The 22036-nt window shown below is 43.8% G+C and overlaps 1 protein-coding gene across 1 annotated transcript in view; it reads left to right on the top strand.

The window, feature by feature from the left end:
* GABRA5 (gamma-aminobutyric acid type A receptor subunit alpha5) overlaps positions 1 to 22036 on the top strand; it is a 425627-nt gene that overhangs the window by 152049 nt on the left and 251542 nt on the right. Inside the window, exon 4 of the mRNA XM_073664538.1 lies at positions 20647 to 20714. Within this exon, the coding sequence (XP_073520639.1) occupies positions 20647 to 20714 (68 nt within the window). The remainder of the gene's footprint in view (positions 1 to 20646; positions 20715 to 22036) is intronic.

Here is a 22036-nt window from a genome sequence, read left to right as displayed (position 1 = left end):
CAGGGGGTGATGCAATGCCTAGAAGCAAGGAGGGGTCCCCTTATCAGGTGACACCAGCATCCAACATATTTTCTGGCCCCAGACCAGAAGGGGAAGCTCTAACCCGGTTCAGGGGAGCTTCTCCTTCAAACTGGAGCCTGGAGGCGGGGTTTAAAAAAGTCAGTTGGAGTGAGAAAAGGCAGTTGGAGACAGGAGAGGAGAGACGAGGGAGAACCTGGGAAGGGGAGCTGTGACCAAGCTCTCCCCAGAGAAAAGCGCAAGAAACACTGGAGTCTGTGGTTGTTCGGGTACTAAAGTCCCGATAGCTAAATCCGGAGGGCAGGAGACTGCAGGTCTCCTGGCCCCACCAAACACCCAGCGGCTCCGTAGGATACTAGGGCCCAGCGCCGCCACGAAGGAGCAACACCTGAAAAGGGCTCGAGCTGCCTGCCATACTGGTGAGGATTTAATGATTGTTCAGGAACAAGGGCTGTAGCATAGCTTTAAGCAGCAGGGCCAAAGAGGATAGCACAGAGGGAAGGCCTACAACTCCACCTGGCGAGGTGGATCCCCAAATTGCTTCTAGGCCGCCCGGATCTCCATCAAAAGCTATTAGCAGTGCCCCGGTCTGCACCGTCAAACCTGAAGTAAAAGTATAGGAAACCGCCATTCTTGTGTTGTCTGGTCATTATCTGCGCCCTCAGCCCTGCACTACACTGTCCCTGCCGATAGCATCTACCTTTTCAAATCACCATATACTGCACTGGAGCTTAGCTACTGACATTGCAAGGATCCTACTAATCAGAGGAGGCGCCCAAGCTGCCGACAGGTATTAAGAAGCAGCCGATGACTTTGTCCAGGGGTTGTGTAAATCATTTAGCTCAAATGTCATGATTTTAGCTAAAAACTGAACCCAAGCTAATTATTACTGATATTATGATTATTACTGATAATCCATTTAAAAAACTGAGCACCAATATCTATATAATGTACAAAATGAGAGGTAAAAATGCACTGACCTATGACCTGTAGCATATGGCTATATTACAGTTCCATGAAGTCATTAGGTGTTATGGCATTATCAAATACATCATATGGAGGGCACCAATGTATGGGATCAACATGCAGCATACCATATACATATAGAGAGTGTCCAAGAGAAAAGAGGTATGCTAATATGCAGTGATCACTGCACATTAGCATACCTCTTTTCTCCGTGTTATGGCATTATCATCATGTACTGATAATTACTGTAGAACCCTACTGTACAGAAGTTTTTTATGTTGACAAATATTATGGGCAGCACGGTGGCTCAGTGGTTAGCACTGTTGCCTTGCCGGACTGAGGTCCTGGGTTCATATCCCACCAAGGACAACATCTGCAAGGAGTTTGTTTGTTCTCCCTGTGTTTGCGTCCGTTTCCCCCAGGTTATCTGATTTCCTCCCACATTCCAATGACATACTGATAGGGAATGTAGATTGTGAGCCCCTATGGGGACAGTGCTGATATTGTCTGAATTGTAAAGTGCTGTGGAATATGTTGGCGCTATATAAATAAAAAGATTATTCTATTATTATAAGGACTTTGTGTGCAGCCAAGTAGCCCACTGTACATAAAGTAGTTCTGCTCAATGTGTGGGGCTGAAAGGCACGGTGAATGGCCAATTAAAATCTCACTAATCAGCTATATTTCAAAGAGGCATAACTATGGAAAGTGCAAAGGTTATAGTCACATTTGTGTGTAAGACATAGCATTGTTAATTATTTAGTGATTTAATTACTATCATTATTCACCCTGTGCAGAGGTAGCAGATAGTAGATCACCAGACATGCTGCACAGGTTATAACATTCGATCAATGGGATGGCATAGTGATTTTAGATAATAGTGACTATCATAAGTAAATGTCGTTACTTTGGAAAACTAAAACTTATAAGGGCCAATTCACCAAAGATTTTTGGATAAAAAAGCTTTGAAAAGTTATTTGTACAAAGTGAGGTTGTGCAGAAAAATGTCATTTTAGTTCATAGTTATTTTTTATATTAATTGAAGTATTGTATCACTGCAGAAGTGGAGTACTGCTAATGGGGACCAGGTTGATATCAAGTTACGCTGATCTGTATATGGGGAGATGGGAACACAAAACCATCTTCCCTGGGGTCATGCTGTGAACTTGTTACTCTAGTAGTGTTTCATTGATGACATTGTCTATGGAAGAGCAGTCAGGAATTTTTGCAGCTTTTTCTTGAGGAAATTAGTAACAACTCATATTTTTTATCCTTTACCCTAATAGCAAAGTATGAATGAATTTTTTCAATTTAACTATTTATATTTTAGTGAAAAAAATCTTAACAAACAGCTCTCACAAGGAAGCTGATAATGGTGGACACTGACAGAAAAGTGCCCCCATGCAAGAATAGTATATGGGCCCTTTACTGTCAAACAGTTCATCATAATGCACAATGCTACCTGTTTGGGAGGTTGAACTGGCCCCCCCTTTTGGGCCCCTGTGCGGCTACACAGGTCGCACCAACGTTATGTTCGCCACTAAATAAGGCTCTTTAAGGGAATCTGTCAGCAGGTTTTTGGTATGTAATCTGAGGACAGCATGAGATAGCAGCTAAAGCACTGAATTCAACAATGTGTCACTTATTTGGCTGTGTGCTGCTGTTTGCTTGCAATGAAGGTTTTATCACTAGGAGATCATCACTGGTGGAGAACAGCAGCGTGTGAGCCCTCGTCTAGCCACGTCCCCTCCTCTGATAAGCAGCTCACTGTCCATAGACTATATACATATAGAGTCTTTTGTGGGCGGAGTTAGCTTTCTCAGCTCTGCTTCATGCTGCATCTAAAAACTCAGATCGTGTCACAACTGCTGCACCCAGTAAACAAAGTCACACATCCCTGGAATCAGACTCACTTGCCCTATACTATGCTACTTTCAGATTAAATAGAAAAAACCTGCTCACAGATTCCCTAAAAAACTAAACTGAAGTGGATGAGTATATAAGGGAAATAAACTAATTAAAATAGCAATTCATAAACAGATACAGTTTGGAAAGATTGTAAGAAACTAAATAGGAGGTGAGAATTCTCCAATGAGATTCATTGCTTCAAAATGTCTGTAAAAATAAAAGTGGCAATGACAAAATATAACAGTCAAATGACAATGAAAAAATAATAATTCCTATTATCACCTAAAACTTTGACCAAGAAAAAATGTCAAAAATAATTGTTCATAATACTAGCCTATTTTCAGCCATCATATGGTAATAGAGAACAAATTACTGGATTTGTGTTTGGAAAAGGTAAAACAATTGGGAATTTGATTTCACCTCTGGTATAAGAACAAGTGATAAAACACATTATCATTTCAGCGAAACTATGCAAAACTATGAATTCCATTAAAGATACAAATAGTAAAAATCATTTATAATTAAGGACACTATCACTTTCTAACAAAGGGCACAATATATGCTGTCTGCTGCACCAGTAATTCGCTGTACATGGGACTCACCAAAAGCCAAGAGATCTTTGTCTACTGGTGTGTATGAGCATTTTAGGAATAATAAATGTGCTTTTATGGGTCACCCACTGTTGAATAATTTTGTGGAGAAATACGATGGAAAGTTGAAAGGAACAGAGGTTTTCAGAATTGAGAAGGTCCCTATGGGATATGGGAAGAGAGGACTATATAAAAAATGTGCCTACCAGAATCCAGATGGATTTTTAATTTGGACACTTGATCCCCCAGAGGTAAAATTGGATTATTGAATTCTTTGCATTTTAATAAATGCATGAGGATTTTGTCAGTCGCATGCTTTTTTTCTAATAAACACATTTTTATTAAACATATTTATTTTTTGAGCATTGTTTAAGTGAATTACTATTAATCATGTTGTATGAACAGTAGTTAGCTCAACCAGGGTGGCATCCATTATTTAGAATTTTTGAATACGGTGCAAAATAATATGGTATTTTTTTTAATATTCAGATTTTTACGTGTGGTAATGTGGTTGGCTCAAGAAGACGTAATGAAATAGGGCAGATATCATTTATTTGGATGGGATAGATTTTACTAAATGAAACTTAAGCAGTATGCTATTAAATTTATGGATGAACTCCTCTCTGTGAAAAAAGCAAAAGGACAACAGTCACTTTACAATTTAGACCCATGTATTAGGTTTTTTTTAGGTGTTTATTGTTTTTTTTTATGATTTTAGAGAATGTTCATTACTGTTTGCACTTAAACGGGTTCTCTGAGAATATCCAAGCATAAATAATTAAAGGAAATGTCAGTATAAATAAGTTTCTAAATACATTTATCTGGCAAATCAAAATCAATCTTTTGTTTGGTGAGGTGATCATTATAAAATTAAAATGGCTACCAACTTGTTTCACTGAGAGTAACCATCCCAAGATTGCCTGGGGGCATGTGCAGTAGGGAGCACCACTGCTGTGACCTGAAGATATTCATTCTGGAAGATGGGGCGCCCATGTATAATATTCAGCGTCTTACACTCCTGTTATTTCCTGTAGTATTAGTGGAGCACATCCTCTGACATATGAAGGGAGGGGGTGAAGCTTCCTACTGCACATGCTCACCGGCATCTGTCCTAATATTCCAGGATTCTGTCAGTGTAACAAGGTGACTGCTATTTTAATTCTATAGTGATTATAGACAAAACAATTGTGATTTGCTAATTAAATGTGTCTAGGAATTTATGTATAATGACATTTCCTTTAGTTATTTATTTTTTTCTATTCCCAGCAAGCACTTTAAGTGTCGCAGGAGTGTTTTTAGATGTATTTTATTACTATAAAGATTACTCATAATATATTCCTTTGCTTACATTTCAACAGTTGACTTTATGTCTCTTCTCTGTGTATTTTATGGCAGCAATAAGCATGCAAACTGCAGACAAATCAGACTTTAATAAGGAAACAAATGCATTATTGGGGCAACTTAGTGATACTTATTACTTTCTGCCCTTTTTTACAGTCATGTACATTTTCTAGGCTCATTTCCTCCTGTTATAAGATCTTGCATCCTTTTCTGTCATTTTCCGCTAGCCTGCAAGAGTCCCTTAGAGCTTGATTATTTTGTATCAATTATGTAATAGCAAAGTTGAAGCTGCCTACTGAGAATATAGACCTCCTACTTACATCACTGGAATACTCGTGCATATTCATTAGTTCCAATTTGAAAGGCCTCCTTACAGTAAAGTTATTGAATGAGAAAAATATTGGTGTTCACATTTTTCTCATTATTCATAGAAGAACCAGTAGAAATAGCATTAACTCTACCAGGATATTTCTTGCACACTTAAATATTACCTTAGTTCTTTTTGGTAATTGGTAAGAATTGTGAGCGTTTTTCAGTGTTGTTCTCATTTAAATGCGCAAACGCTGGATGTGTGGTCCCTGCAGGAACCAATATTTGTGCCATTGCTATGCAGCTATTTCTAATAAATCTATCATCATCTCTCTGATGATGATAGATTTATTAGAAATATTGCAATTTTCTCTGCATTTTATTCATTTCTTCTTAGGCTGTGTTATCAAATCTGTTGCCCAATGCAAAAACTCTGTGCAGTAATACTCGGCAAGAGGTCGCCACTGACAGAGCGCAGTTAATTTACTTTCAGCAAAAGCTACTTGGTCAGGGTCGTCATTCAGGAGCCCTAAGGCCTCAAAAAAATCTACAGTGGAGAGTTCTGAAGCATCAGGGGGTTGGGAGAAGGCACAAGCCTGGGGGTCTCGCTACAGCAGGAAAATGATGAGTTGCACACGATGAGTGTTAGAACCAGATGTACTTGGGCAGAGCCTTAAATAGAGATGGAAGCTTTCCTTAAAGGAAAAGAAAACTTTATGGTCAACTGAAAATTTGTCAGGCAGGTTTACTTTCAGTTCTGAATAGGTCAAGGGAGGTGCTGTGGGTGCCTGGGCCTGAGCAGTTTCACTATAGTGCAACTGGTCTGCAAGATCCTCCTTAATTTGCATGGCCAGATATAATGTAAAGTGGCTCTGTCAATGGTCACCTGGCAGCTCTAAAATAGCTACCATGGACATGATTAGAGCAAGCCACTCCACTTACCAGGTCCCAGGGGAAGCCCTGGCCTTCACCATTTAACCCTATAAAGGGATCTGGACTTAAAGAAGTTATCTACTACTTGAACAACTCGTTCTCATACCCTATGCTTGGCCCCTTTAAAATAAAAAAGCTTATACTCACATCCTGTGCTGGCGCCGTTCCCACGGTTTCATCACTAGCTTACCCCAAGGTTCCCATACTGTTGTTGTGACACATGATGCCGGCGCCCTATCAGCACTGGTGTCACTGTCTTCACTTCCTTTTTAATTGAACATGAAAATGAAGTGAGAGAGCAGCTGCAGCCAGGACTTCCTCTGTGTTACGCTCGCGCCCGGACTGACTGGCATGAGCGTGATTAGTGATCCCACTGTACCATGAACCGAGGAGTGCCTGGAGGGGCGTAACTAAGTATCTACCCGATCCGACCTAGGTCGCACGGTGGCTAACGACTCCGTGAACCAAGGAGGAACCGAGCAGAGGAACCAGGTGCAACTCCAGGTCAGACCCCGGTCACAGCTGTTGACCCACACCGGGGAATTCAGGAACAGGCAGGCTAGACTGGCATACAGACAGGTGGGCACTGGCAGGCATGGCTGATATGCAAACAGGTGGGCACTGATAAGCACGGCTGATATGCAGACAGGTGGTTACTGGCGAGCACAGCTGGAGTGCAGGCAGGTGGGTACTGGCAAACACGGCTGGTATGTAGACAGGGAGATACTAGCAGGTTGAAGCGCAGGCTGCATAGAGTCCAGTACAGACTGGGATACAGGAACAGAGCCACAGATGCAGTAGACAAGCAAAGCAGAGCAAAACCGCTGAAGCGGTGAGCAAACAGAGCAGAGCGAAACCGCAGGTGCGGTAAATGAACAAAGCAAAACAAAACCCGCAGGTGCGGTAAACGGGCAGAGCAGAGCAAAACCCGCAGGTGCAGTAAATGGACAGAGCAAAGCAAAACCCGCGGAAGCAGCGAACAAGCCAAGCAGAGCAAAACCGCAGATGCGGCGAACAAGCCAAGCAGAGCAAAACCACAGACGCGGTGAACAAGCAAAGCAGAGCAAAACTGCAGATGCAGTGAACAAGCAAAGCAGAGCAAAACCGCAGACGCGGTGAACAAGCAGAGCAGAGCAAAACCGCTGACGCGGTGGACAAGGCAGAGCAGAGAGGAACCGCCGGAGCGGTGAGCAAGGCAGAGCAAAGAGGAACCGCCGGAGCGGTGAGCAAAGCAGAGCAGAGAGGAACTGCCGGAGCGGTGAGCAAGGTAGAGCAGAGAGGAACCGCCGGAGCGGTGAGCAAGGTAGAGCAGAGAAGAACCGCCGGAGCGGTGAGCAAGGTGGAGCAGAGAGGAACGGAACGGGACGGGACCTGGCACATGAGAGGCAAGGAGCCCTCTGAAGGTAAGAGTTGCTCAGGCACCTCCTACAGGGTGGAGTGGGTTTAAATATCCAGTGACTCACAGCAATAGGCTGGAGACGTATAAGGGGTGCGCCCACAGCAGCTTCAATAATCAGGAAGTAACCGGGCCGCCGCCCTAAGCAGTCAGTCAAGGGATAAGCACACAGCAAGAACTGGAGCAGGAATAGCAGACTGGACAGACAGGTAAGATTGCGATCTTGCATAGTGGGAGGTGGTGCACTATGCAAGCACACCGCCAGGGATGTTACAGTACCCCCCCCTTACACCCCTCTTCTTCAAGCCTGCAAGGGTAGTCTGTAGAGAATTTGGAGGCCAATCCTTCTCCTCAAGAGGACCACCTCTTCTGTCCATTAGAGGAAAAGAAACTGGTCTCATCATTTTGGTGACTAGGATGTTTTCTCCCATTGAGCCATCCTCAGCAACAGATGAAGTGGATGAAGTACCGGGAACAGCACACAGAAAAGTCTCTCTCCATTTGTTATCAGGTAGCACCCCGGTGGATTCAGGAGACAACTGGAGGTCCTCCGCCTAGTTGGAGGGGTGCAGAGATTCAGGGGTAACCACCGCCTTGACGTTCACTTTGCCAAGCTTACTGGATGCAGTGGGCGGCGTACCAGGTACTGGGTGTTGGAAAGTCTCTCTCCGTTTATCAGGTAGCACCCCAGGAAATTCAGGAGACAACTGGAGTTCCTCCACCTGGTTGGAGGGATGCAGACACTCGGGGGTAATCACTGCTTCGGAGTACATTTTGCCAAGCTTACTGGATGAAGTGGGCGGCGTACCAGGTACCGGGTGTAGGAAAGTCTCTCTGTTTAACAGGTAGCACCCCGGGGAATTCAGGTGACAACTGGAGGTCCTCCGCCTGGTTGGAGGGGTGCAGAGACTCGGGGGTAATCACCGCCCTGATAGACGTAGGACCAGATTTATTAGAGACAGAGGGTCCTTGCTTTAGGACCATCTTCAGACTAGTTTCAGAGATGACTTGTCTGTAAGACGGGATGGTACCTGAAGCCAGATCATTGGTACAATTGTCGAGACTGTGTGGGGACAACGCCTCCGCTTCTCTTTCTTCGGAGACTTCAGCGCACTGCGAGTCAGCGACTAGCAGATCTGGTAAAGAAGAAGAAGAAGCTGCTGACTGTCCTGAAGATGTGGGGACTGGACACCCCTTGCACCTTAGCAGTCCCGCAGGATACACCATGCAGGATCTCCAGACCTGAGCGGGCACTAGATCTTTCGGCTCTGGACACCCTGTGGGTAAGCCAGTCAGTACCTGGAATGTGAACTTCTTCATATGTAATGCTCCAATCTGGAGCTTAATTTGTACAGACATCTTTTGACTGTTTCTGAATAGGGCTTGTCCTTCCGCTGACAATGCCCAAACCGGCTTCTGGAGTTTACGGACCGGAATCAAACACTGACTCTTCAAGGCATTAAGCCCGAAACTTCCGGTTAATCCGAGGCTTTTACTTGCCACGGAGACAGTCATGGTCATCTGTGGAGAGGAAACACTAAGGCCAAGGGCAGCCTCTCCTACAGGCCTAATGTCTTGGGATTCTCCAACCTTCTCTGGACAAAGACCGTCAGGGGGTCCCAAACAACCGCAGCGGGACCACAATCCGATTTTGTGACTGAGTTCTGGCCTCTGCTTCGCCTGACAAACATGGTCAACCTTCATGGATTCAGTGTGGGTAGCTGCTTTTACAGGCTGGGGAATAGGAGGTCTTTGGGAGGACAGAACCTGGCGTGATGGTTTGCCTCTACGCCTTGCACGTCTGGACTGCCTCTTGAGGTTGGGAAGAGAAGTATTCTGCGGAGCGTAGTCATCCTGTGTGGATTCTGGATGAGCAGCAGTCTCTTCAGGCTGGAGAACTGGGGAGCTACCCACACACATCACCCATCAGGACTGCTCCGGGATACTGGAAAGGGAAGCTTTAGCAGAGGCTTCAGGGTTAGGGTCATCGAAGACCATTAGAAAGGCCACCAGGAAGGCCTGCAGGTCAAAGATGATAGGATCACATGCTTCCCATAGGGGGGTGATCCATTTCAAGGCATCACCCGCTAGGTAGGACATCATAAATGCCACTTTAACCCGATCGGTAGGAAAATAATGAGCATAGAACTTGAAATGCAGCATGCATTGCTCCACAAATGCACGGCTTCGTTTTGGATCCCCATAGTACCGTGGTGGATCCGCAGGAACGAGTGCTGATAGATCCATTTGGGCTGGTGCATAAATCGCCTGGGCCATAGCTTGAGAAAAAAATTTGGTGCACGTATTCGCCAGACAAGGATTCAAAATGTCTCTGAGAGCGAAAGGCCGTGGGGCTCAACGGGAACCATGGCCTGAGCAAACTGTTGCGCTCGCGCCCGGACTGACTGGCGTGAGCGTGATTAGTGATCCCACTGTACCATGAACCGAGGAGTGCCTGGAGGGGCATAACTAACTATCTACCCGATCCAACCTAGGTCGCATGGCGGCTAACGACTCCGTGAAACAAGGAGGAACCGAGCAGAGGGACCAGGTGCAACTCCAGGTCAGACCCCCGTCACAGCTGTTGACCACACCGGGGAATGCAGGAACAGGCAGGCTAGACTGGTATACAGACAGATGGGCACTGGCAGGCATGGCTGATATGCAAACAGGTGGGCACTGATAAGCACGGCTGATATGCAGACAGGTGGTTACTGGTGAGCACGGCTGGAGTGCAGGCAGGTGGGTACTGGCAAACACGGCTGGACAGGGAGATACTAGCAGGTTGAAGCGCAGGCTGGATAGAGTCCAGTACAGTCTGGTATACAGGAACAGAGCCGCAGATGCGGTAGACAAGCAAAGCAGAGCAAAACTGCCAGAACGGTGAGCAAATAGAGCAGAGCGAAACTGCAGGTGCGGTAAACGAACAGAGCAAAGCAAAACCCATAGGTGCGGTAAACGGACAGAGCAGAGCAAAACCCGCGGATGCGGTAAACGAACAGAGCAGAGCAAAACCCGCAGGTGCGGTAAATGGACAGAGCAAAGCAAAACCCGCAGGTGCGGTAAATGAGCAGAGCAAGGCAAAACCCGCGGAACAAGCCAAGCAGAGCAAAACCGCAGATGCGACGAACAAGCCAAGCAGAGCAAAACTGCAGACGCGGTGAACAAGCAAAGCAGAGCAAAACCGCAGACGCGGTGAACAAGCAAAGCAGAGCAAAACCGCAGACGCGGTGAACAAGCGGAGCAGAGCAAAACCGCAGACGCGGTGGACAAGGCAGAGCAGAGAGGAACCGCCAGAGCGGTGAGCAAGGCAGAGCAAAGAGGAACCGCCGGAGCGGTGAGCAAAGCAGAGCAGAGAGGAACCGCCGGAGCGGTGAGCAAGGCAGAGCAGAGAGAAACCGCCGGAGCGGTGAGCAAGGTAGAGCAGAGAAGAACCGCCGGAGCGGTGAGCAAGGTGGAGCAGAGAGGAACCGCCAAAGCGGTGAGCAAAGCAGAGCAGAGAGGACAGGGCTCTGTTCACACGGAACAGACTGGAAGGGACAAGCAGAACCAGATACACACAAGGTACTTGCAATGAAGTAGCGAGTGGACTCCAAACTCACAAACAGAAGTACAAAGACAACGAGTTGGAGTTAGGTGCAGGTTCAGACACTGCAAGAAAAGGGAAAATATGCACATAGAGACAAACAGGCTAGGAGAGTGTTCAGACAGGAACAAACACCGCAACAAGATTCAGGAGCGGGTCTGCGCATACGGCCCCCAGAGAGGCGGACAAGCAGGCCAGGAGATAGCCCAGACAGGCCTGGGAATACAGCCCCCAGGTTGGCGGACAGGCAAGAAACAGAACGGGACAGGACCTGGCACATGAGAGGCAAGGAGCCCTCTGAAGGTAAGAGTTGCTCAGGCACCTCCTACAGGGTGGAGGGGGTTTAAATATCCAGTGACTCACAGCAATAGGCTGGAGACGCATAAGGGGTGCGCCCACAGCAGCTACAAGAATCAGGAAGTAACCGGGCCGCCGCCCTAAGCAGTCAGTCAAGGGATAAGCACACAGCAAGAACTGGAGCAGGAATAGCAGACTGGACAGACAGGTAAGATTGCGATCTTGCATAGTGGGAGGTGGTGCACTATGCAAGCACACCGCCAGGGATGTTACACTCTGCATGTTCGATTTGTCCGAAGGTGGAGACAGTGACGTCAGCGCTGATTGGGCGCCAGGGTCACGTGTCACAACAACTGCACGGCAGCCCTGGGACCATGAGTGCTGACACCGCTGGAATGGTGCCAGCATGAGAGGTGAGTATAAACTTTTTTATTTTGTCGGGGCCAAACATTTAGTTCAAGAAGGAGTTGTCCAAGTAGCGGAATAAGCTAATGTATGGTAGTGCAGGCTAGCCGGAGTGGTCAGGTAGCCGGGTCAGATCCAAGAGGGCTGGAAAAAGTACAAAATCGGAAGACGCAAGAATAGTAAAAAAAACAAGCTGAGGTCAAAGACAAGAAACACACTACACACGAGCTTAACTAAAGAGACTGAACCAAGGAACACAAGGCTATATCTTGCAGCTTCCAGCAGTAAGTTGGATGCTGTATTAGTGTGTTATGCTTTCCAGTTGACTGAAGCAAGGAGCTGATAACATCAGTTGGACAGCACACACACCCATACCATCAGACTGCATAACACTGTAGGTCCCAGCCACGCTAAACTTAGTGGCTGGACAGAGCCTACGCTATCCAAAGCTTCTGAATCTGACATCTCTTCTATCACCAGTGCCTGCAGAGTGAATATGGCGCCGCCTGGTAACAGAACTGGACACCACAGGAGCAGGTTCTAGTGGAGATGTGACACTGGTGCTGTAAAAACGCTGCAATTGAACATATCCTCAGACTAGGCCTTGTGTTTAGGAGATATTTTGGTTTAACCTTGAAGAGATTGTAGTATGTACAGTATTTCTAATATATTGGGGACTTTTTAAGCTTAATGCACTGTAATTATGAGGTGCAAAATGCAAAAAAAAATGTTGTGGCATGTTCTTGTATTCTTTGAAAAGTCTACAAAATGGGGTGTGTGTGGGGAGAAAAAGGGTAAAATTGACCAAAGTTATTAATGATGCTACCATTATTTTTTTAATCACAAACCTAAAGACTGTTGATAAAATGTCTCTGTTGTTCTTTGTTGCTTCTTGATTCCTACTGAAAATAAACATTCAAATTCCTTATCACTTCCTCTACCCAAACCATTGAGATCATTCAAATTCCTTATCACTTCCTCTACCCAAACCATTGAGATCTGATTCTGGCAATAGCGTAATCAGAAGAATAGCCGAGGTCAAAACAAGAGCAGAGCCATAGACAAAATCGTCAAGTCAAAGGTTAAAGGAGTTGTCCACTCCTCAAACAACCCCTTGTTAAATACTATATTCCACAAAGTAAAATAAAAATACCTTATGTTCACATCCCATACTGGCTGTGTTCGAGTGATGTCAGGATGGGGTTCCCGAGGTTTGCGTGACATTGCTATGCCAAGTGATTCCTGCAGCCAATCAGGGGTCGCTATTGAGCTGCAATGCTCTCCCTCTATTCCGATGTAACTCGGACTTTTGAAGGAAGCGAAAGCGCAGCAGAACATTAGCAACTGCTGATTGGCTGCAGGGCTCACGTGGTATTACAATGTCACGTGAGCCTCGGGAGACCCACATACATCGAACGGCGCTGTTACAGGAGGCAGTATTTAAGAAGGTGGTATCTGAGTAGTGGACACACTCTTTAAGTGTAAGGTCAAATTCAGGTATAACAGGTTAAATATTAGGAATAAACAACAAGAGAAGCAAGTTAGAGTCAGTAGTACAATAGCAAGGACTAAAGGTCCTTTACAATGCAAAATTATTGTGAAAAGCTTTCCTAAGAGCGCCGCTCTTTCATGATAATCGTGCAGTCTAAACAGGCTAATAATCACTTGATGAACAGGGAAATGATCTTTCATTGGATGAAATGATCTTTTGTGCTGCAAAAAAGATTCTCATTCTTGGCAGCTCATCGTCCTTTGTAAACAGGGCTTACGCTGCTGAGGACAATGGCAGTTTGTGCACACTAAATTATCTAATTTAGATCATGCATATCTGAAGATTGATTTGGTCTGTTATTTAAGGGTATCTGTCACCCCCTGGCACTTATCTGAGCTCTAATATGGGCGTACAGGTGATAGAAATGTGAATCTATACCTACCTGTATGCCCCATATTAGAGGTCAGGTTGCTTTGAAATTTCTTTTTATTCAATCTGTTTTCTGATGCCTTGCCAGCCAGGGGACGGGATGCAATCCCAGCCTACTTTGTGACTTGCAATTTTCTCCCCCTCCCCTGTACGTCACAGGGCACTGTGACGTGCAGTCTCGTATTCCTAATCCTGCGCATGCGCACATCACCTTTAACGCACGGTGCACTTTTTGCTCCCGGCTATTTTGTTTTCAGCAGTGATCTTGTGCGCAGGCGCAAGGGAGTCACTGTGACGTGCAGGAGAGGGGGGACTTTATAATTCACAAATATGGGGGGGGGATTCTTCCCGTCCCCTGGCCCGCAAGGCATCAGAAAACGGATTGAATAAAAAGTAATTTCAAAGAAACCTGACCTCTAATATGAGGCATACAGATAAGTGTAGATTCATATTTCTATTACCTGTATGCCCATATTAGGGGTCAGATAAGTGCCAGGGGGTGACAGATTCCCTTTAAACAGCAGTGAATCGCTAAATATTTACTGATTAATGGTCATTTAATGCCTTAAAATTGGCTGTTGTGAAATGCACCTTTAATGTATAGACAACATTTAAATAGGGTGCAAAGCACCCTGTTTGGCCATCAAGCTCTACCATGTATCTGCCAGTCAGCACAAGAATGGTGAGCATATCAATCTCTCTATGTATTTTCTATGCATTAACTCCTTCAATACTAGCCATTTTTTTACTGGAAATAAAGCTTTAGATAAGACTGCTGTGATTCATTGGCTGCCCTGGGGCACTGTATATCCATTTTAACAAGATTATTTTTGTGGATATAATAAACCTGCCAAATTAGTTCAATTTGATAATGGCACTTTGACTGAATGAACTGAACGAGCTGTGGTGTTAATTAATATGTCATTAAGAAAAGAAAATAAGGAATATTGTTTCTAGATATTTCTCACTAGCTAAACCAATTATCCAGCCTATACCATAAACAGTATATATTTTCATTATTTTGTTGTTTTTTACCAGGCCATTTTGATATTTATACCATCAATCGGGGGTCGTACAAAATTATCAATTTGAAATTTATCAAACATTTAATTAACTCACCCCTAATGTGATGGCTGGAACTGCTTCTCTTTGGTGCAACAATGTATTAGGTGGTATTGATGATGTTGCTACTTGCAACTGCTTTTCCATATTTGTGTTGGTTTGGATCATAGTCGGCTTTTTTCAATTAATTTTGAAAAGAACTCAAAGCAGTAAGTTCTGAACACAAAAATAGGAAATTCATCACTGCTCATGTAACATTTATGGAACTCAAGCAGTAGGGGGTCTGTAGTATATACATTAAACAGGAGACACGCAGACTACTGTATATACATCACATAGGAGACACTGGGGCTGCATCATATGCATCACATAGGAGACACTGGGGCTGGAACATATACATTACAGAGGAGATGCTGGGATTGTAGCATATACACTACACGGGATATATACATCAAATAGGATACATGCAGACTACTGTATATACATCACATAGGAGACACTGGGACTGCAGCATATACATCGCATAGGAGACACTGGGGCTGGAGCATATACTTTACACTGGATGTGCTGGAATTGGAGCATATACATTACACAGGGGACACAAGAGATGCTGGGACTGGAGAATATATATCCCATAGGATCCACCGGGGCAGTAGCATATAATAGGAAACACTGGAGAGATATTTATATCACAGGAGGGGCTGGGGACATACATCACATGAGATGCTGGGGCATAAACATCACAAGAGGGGTTGGGGACATATACATCACAGGAGGGGCTGGGGTCATATACATCACAGGAGATGCCGGGAGCATATACATAACAGGAGATGCTGGAGCCATATACACGACAGGAGATTCTGGGTGCATTCACCTCACAGGAGACACTGAAGGTATATACATCACAGGAGGCGCTGGGAGCATATGCATCACAGAAGATGCTGGGAGTTATATATCTATATCACTGGAGGGGCTGGGGCATATACATCAGTGAAGGGGCTGGGAGCGTATACATCATAGTAGATGCTGGGGCACAAACATCACAGGAGATGCAGTGGCATATTCATCATAGGAGCGCATGGGGGCATATATAGCACAGGAGCGGCTGAGGGCATAAACATCACATGAGACGCTGAGGGCATAAACATCACAGGAGACGCTGAGGCAAATACATCATAGGAGATGCTGGGGCATTTGCATCACAGCAGGGTTTGGGCACATACATGTCATGCACAGTGTGGAAAAGACTAAGTACAACACGAAGGGATGAGGGGAAGGAAGCCCAAACACTAGGGAAAGGGTAGTGGAGACCCCTAGACAGATCTAATAACGCCCTTCCTACCTTACTGTCCCTATATTGGTTTCACACCAATCGCCAAGTAGGAAACCTAAGCCCTGTATATCCCTAGAGCTAGGCCCTGGATAGGGAGGGGGAATGAGAACTGGTCAGTCCCCACTATAAACTAAAGACAACAAGGGAGACAAAAAAAGGGGGAGAAACTTAGCTTGAGCAGACTCCAGAGAGTTAACTCCAAACGTCCTCCAAGGGCACCAGAGAGGAAGTTAGCTAACTGCAATAGCTCCAAGCCTTCACAAGGGAAAATGAGAATATCAGCGGCGTCTCCCTGAAGCAGACTGAGAGTTTATAAACACCCAGACCAAGGTGTGTCAATCAGAGCATGAGGGAGGTAGTCGCTGGGTCCAAAAGTCAGAAAGATTAAGAAGGCATCTGCAATGCCAAACACAGAGACCTTCTGCAGCCAGATGCAGAGCGACTGTCTGTTGCATCTGACTCACCCGTGACAATACATCATAGGAGGGCCTGGGGCTCACACATCATCAGAGAGGTTGGGGGCATATACATCACAGGAGACACCTGGGAATGTATATCACAGGAGGGGCTGGAGACATATACATCAGAGGAGGGAATGGTGCATATACATCACAGGAAGGGCTGGGGACATAACCATCACAGGAGGGGCTGGGGACATAACCATCACAGGAGGGGCTGAGGCTGCCGCTGCTATTGTCATCATCGGCGGGACAGGAGCGCAGACTACACTGACTCCAACTACAAAGTATGTCCTGATGCTGATATGCATCAGGACGTAATCCTTTAATGCACGCGCAGTAGTAGTGAATGCAGCGTGCACATTCAGACAGTGTCAGGAACAATTAAATGGTAAGCTATTTGCTTTTGTTTTTCTACAATTTACAGTTTTAGATGATAAATTTCACACATCTTCACTCTATCTGGACTTTGATATCTCTCATCTCTGGAGCTGTATGAGATTTATTTTTTGTGGTGAGCCGTAGTTATTAATAGTGTCATTATGGCCTAGATATGATGTCTTGATTAATTTTGATTACATTTTTGGGAGGTGTGGGAACCAAAAAATGCTGATTCTGGCATTCAGATATTTTTTTCTCTTGATGGCATTTACCATAGAGGTTAAATCATTTAATACTTTGATAGACTAGGGTTTTGTGAACATATTGATACCAAATATGTTTAATTTTTTATTTTCATTATGTTTGTATTGGAAAAAGAGGGTGATTCTAACTTGTATGTTTCTTCACATTTTTAAAATTTAAACAATAATTTTTTTAGTCTTCCTAGGTTCTTAAGGAACTTAAACCAGTGTTTGCTTGTATTTTATACTGAAATTCTCCAGCAGTGCATTAAAAAGTGAATTTATTTGCCCCTTATGGAAAGTAGCCGCAGGCACAAAGATGGCAGTGGTGGGACTTTCAGCAGGCCTTTGACTGCTATCACAAGCCATTAGCACCCCACTGTCATGTCACCTGTGTTGGGCATTGGGCACCTGAATCGTTGAACCTGTGCAATCATACCACTTAAATGCCACTGTCAGATATAACTGCTATTACAGACAGGTGTTGATGGTATAATACCAACAGCAACTGCCATGTATTGAGGAGATTCAGCTCTTATGGGTTTTAAAGGGGCTGTCCAATACCTATAATGTCTTTTATAAATACCTATCTACCTAACCACTTTATAATTTGCTTTATTATAACATTCTCTACTATTCTTCCTATACAGCTATTCCGTATCTGTTCTTTTTTTCTATACTTCCTATGACATTTAGTTTGAAGGAAGTCTCAAAAAGATCATCACAGGAGGATGGCCCTGCAGTCACTATCACCCCCCACCTGAAACAGGATGTAATCTGGGGACAGGACTGCTATTACTTAATACAACTTCTGTCATCGCCATCCCCTGTTTCAGATTGGGTGATGGTATTGTGACCACAGCTTCAATGGCCACCAACACACTTCTTTTGTGTCTGCCGTTGCCACATTTTTTGGTCACCGACACTACAGTCCATGCTTTTGACACTGCTGCCTCTTTGCCTGAAATGAGACATCATCAAGGGGCAGTGACAGAAGAAGGGTGAGTGACACTAGTGCAGCCCACAGCTTCTATCACCACTCTCAAATGAGTTGTTATTAGTGAGAGGCACTGATGTCACTCACCCTGCTTCTATCACCGACTCCGTTGATGTCTCATTTCATGGAAAGAGGCGGCGGTTTCAGAAGTATGAACTGTATCAGCGACACTGAAGCTGCAGTCACTTCTCTGTCATCCAGCCTGAAGCAGGACACCATCAGGGAATGGCAGTGACAGAAGCTGTTGTAGTATGTGACTATGGTGCAACCCCCTGATGATGTCCTGTTTTAGAAGGCTGATTGAAACCACGGAGAATTGACTGCAGGGCCATCTTCATGTGATAAATAAAAAAAAGCACATACAGGCAATTTTATAATAAAGCAAATTACAAAAGGAGTTAAGGGTCTAATGAATTACTTTCTAATTTTTTTTATACAAATTGTAAAAAAATATATTGTCAAAAATGTTTAAAAAATACATTTAACACAAAAGTCTGATTTAAGTCTGATTTCAGCTATAGGTTATTCTCTGATGATACATTTCATTTAAGGATGTAGTCTAAAAGTACGAGTAATTATAGTCTGAACTCTAAGGGTATGTGCACACGGTCGGTATTGGCAGCGCTTTGAACGCAGTATACTTTATGCTGTGTCCAAAGCGTTGCACGCAGGTGAATCCGTACGTTTTCATTGAACCATGCGGATTCACCGCATCCTATACATTACAGTGATACATTATGCTGTAACATCTGGCTGCTGCGGAAATCCACAGCGATTACTGATCGTGTGCACATACCCTTATATTCATGCAGAAAAAAAACTATTTTATATTTTATCCTGGCCAGTACGTTAATGTTTGCATTAGTATTAGAGAAATGGCTTGATTTTAATACTGCTTCCTTCCTTCATAGATTCTGGTAGTCAGCACAATATGTTTCCAAAAAGTTTCCTATACTCTTTAGGGTGTGTGTACACATTCAGTATTTGCAGCAAAGTATTTGGCACCTAAATAATTAACTTTTGTTAAGTCCAAGTGGGTGTTATCCTACAGAGAGAAGTACATGTGTAACACGGCGCCGGAGGGCGATGGATAACCATCCAGTACGTCGGGCATGGGTCGGATCTACTCTGTGGTCCCTGGTCACAAGGTCGCTTGTGGCCATGCCTGAAGCCTGGCACTGAGGAGGTCACAGATATAGGGACACACGGCTGCGGGTGTGCGGGGGTTAAACGTCGTTTCTTCTGTCCCCTCCCGGATGGCATGCGGTGTGTTCGATGTTCCCCATGGTGTTTTGGTGCAGAGGGAGATGGGTTAGGGAGTGAGATTGTAGCCAGGAGACTTTGGTAATGGTAAAACAGATGGTAATCTTTTACTCATTCACAGTCCAAGGGGGTACAGTACAGGCAACACGCGCTGATGATAAACAGTTCCACATTACAGACAGCATATGGTGGCGGAGGCACAACGATGGGTAACAAATGAGGAGTGGTATCAGTAAGTCCTTCCGGGTGTCTAAGATCTGGTGTCCAGTACTGACGCTATAGAGTTTTCCATTTCACCCTTTCAGGTTCTCTATCCATGTATGGTCTCCTTGTCCCAACCTCACTAACTTTCATATAGCATGAAGGGCAATGGCTTAACGTTATCCCCATAGTCTTCTATTAGTAACAACCGATTGGCCGAATGTTGCGCCCAAGTTTTGCAGCAGCAATAGGCATATGAGCTCTGTAGAGTTAGGCGATCACTCACCCCAACTGGCAGGCGTTGTTGCTCCCTCACACTTTCCCTTGAGTTAGCCACTCCATTGCAGCCAGATTATAACAGGGGAGACGTCCCCTCACATATTTGAGTGTAGCTGTAGTTGTGCTCACTGAGCTTCTCTTCTAAACTCCCACCTTGGACTCTCTCCCTCTCTTCTTCTTCTTCTCTCACTCCATGCTAACTTTAATCAACGACTACTAACTAAATTGTGTCTTACTTTTTATGTGCAAAAACTCCATCCACCAACTATTTTCTTAGCAACCTGCCTTGGTGAGTATGTTAACTGTTACTGTACCATCAATGCAACAGCAAATTATGTATAGACATATTGAAGAATAATTTACACATATTACACACGCCCCCAGTGAAAACACTGACATGTACTTTACTAAAGTTAACTCATTAGGTGCCAAATACTTTGGGAGATGAAATTTAAAACCAAAACGTTTTATTCCGTTCTTCGGCCACTATTAGATCGTCTGTCCAGTTCAGCCTGAAAATTTGGTGAAAGGTCCTTTTTAACAAAGGATGGAGCAGCATGGAGGGAACACCACAAACCAATGCTGTATCACCACTAGCTTGTGAAATATATTAATACTATTCACAGTACAGTAAATACGATATACAGTAAGACATAAAAATGGACATTACTAAAAAAGTCGTGTGCATATAAAATATTTCCCATAAATAATCAATGTTTGGTTGTTTTCCCATCAATAATTAATGTTTGTTTGTTTTCAGAGAGAATTACTCAAGTAAAAACTGACATTTATGTTACAAGCTTTGGACCAGTATCAGATACAGAAATGGTAAGTTACTAAAAACATAGAAGTAATTCATACTATAATAATTGTAAGAGTAATTTAGCTTAATTCTATAGTACTAACTTACTTCAATTATATTATTACTGAATTTTAAGGCACTATGGCTCCAATTCATTATTGCATTTATCTGTTTTTTATATATATATTTTTGGTATTTTTCACATGATTTTCATTTGCACCTAATTCTTCCTGTAGTTTTTGCTGTTTTCAAAGTCTATTTAATATTTAGTCTATTTTCACTTATTTTATTCTAAGTTCCTAATGTTGTGGGCGTAATTTTGGATTTCCATATATTTTCACCTGATTTATCAATTGCGACTTTTTAAAAAGTAAGAAAATAAGGTGCCAATGTCTTCAGGTCCACTCATCAAGTGTTTTTGAGTATGAAAGTTATTTTGGTGCTAGTTTTGAAACATTTTGCAATACATGATTTTTTTGGGCTAAAAAGTTACAAAGACAGCTAAAGACATAAAAAAGACCATTTTTTACTTCGCACAAAATTCATGAATTTTGTGCACCATTTTAAAGAATTTGGCACAAAAATGGCAACAAATACAACAAGACTAAAAAAAAAAGTGACTTAGTAAAAGGCAAATGATAAATTGGGGCTTGTGTAACCTGGCCAGTGGCCTTATTATTTAGGCCAGACTTTGAAACACTTAGAAAATCTAATAGGATTTGTAGAGGTTGTATTTAGCTGCTGGAATTACATTTCCTTTAATATTACCACTACCTGTGGATTAACAATATTAAAGAAGTTGTCCAGTGAAAGCAAGTTATTTTCTATTCACTGGATAGGTTATAACATTGATCGGTGGGAGTCTGAGTTCTGGGACCTACACTGATCGACAGGGAATTTTTTTCCCCAGCACCCAGCATTGGACTGAAGTTGCGCTATACTGGGGATAAAAATTCCCCATTCTACTGATTGGTGCAGGTCCAAGCAATCAGACCAGACTCTAACGATCAATAAATTGCCACTCATCCTGTGGATAGGTGATAACTTGTTTTCACTATATGATCCCTCTAAGTAAAAACACTGTTCACACAATGTGGTCTAAGGGGGAACATTAGTTGAAGATTATCTTAAGCCGATATTTGTATATTAACATAATGTTCCTTTTTTTCTGTTATACGTATTGATTTGATATGCAGGACTTATTAACTCTGGAGGTCAGCATATACTGTATAACATGTTTTTATGGGTTTCTTCGGGGTAACCTGTTTTCTTCATACACGTTATAGGTCATTTGACTGCCGCATTGGAGACTTTGAACCATATCAACCGCTCTCTCCTCTCTTCTCCA

The sequence above is a fragment of the Phyllobates terribilis genome, unplaced genomic scaffold (assembly GCF_046119375.1).
Source record: "Phyllobates terribilis strain yellow unplaced genomic scaffold, ASM4611937v1 Scaffold_2__4_contigs__length_985480577, whole genome shotgun sequence".
NCBI classification, from domain to species: domain Eukaryota; kingdom Metazoa; phylum Chordata; class Amphibia; order Anura; family Dendrobatidae; genus Phyllobates; species Phyllobates terribilis.
The sequence above is the reverse complement of the archived record's forward strand: the minus strand, read 5'-3'. Positions and strand labels throughout refer to the sequence as shown.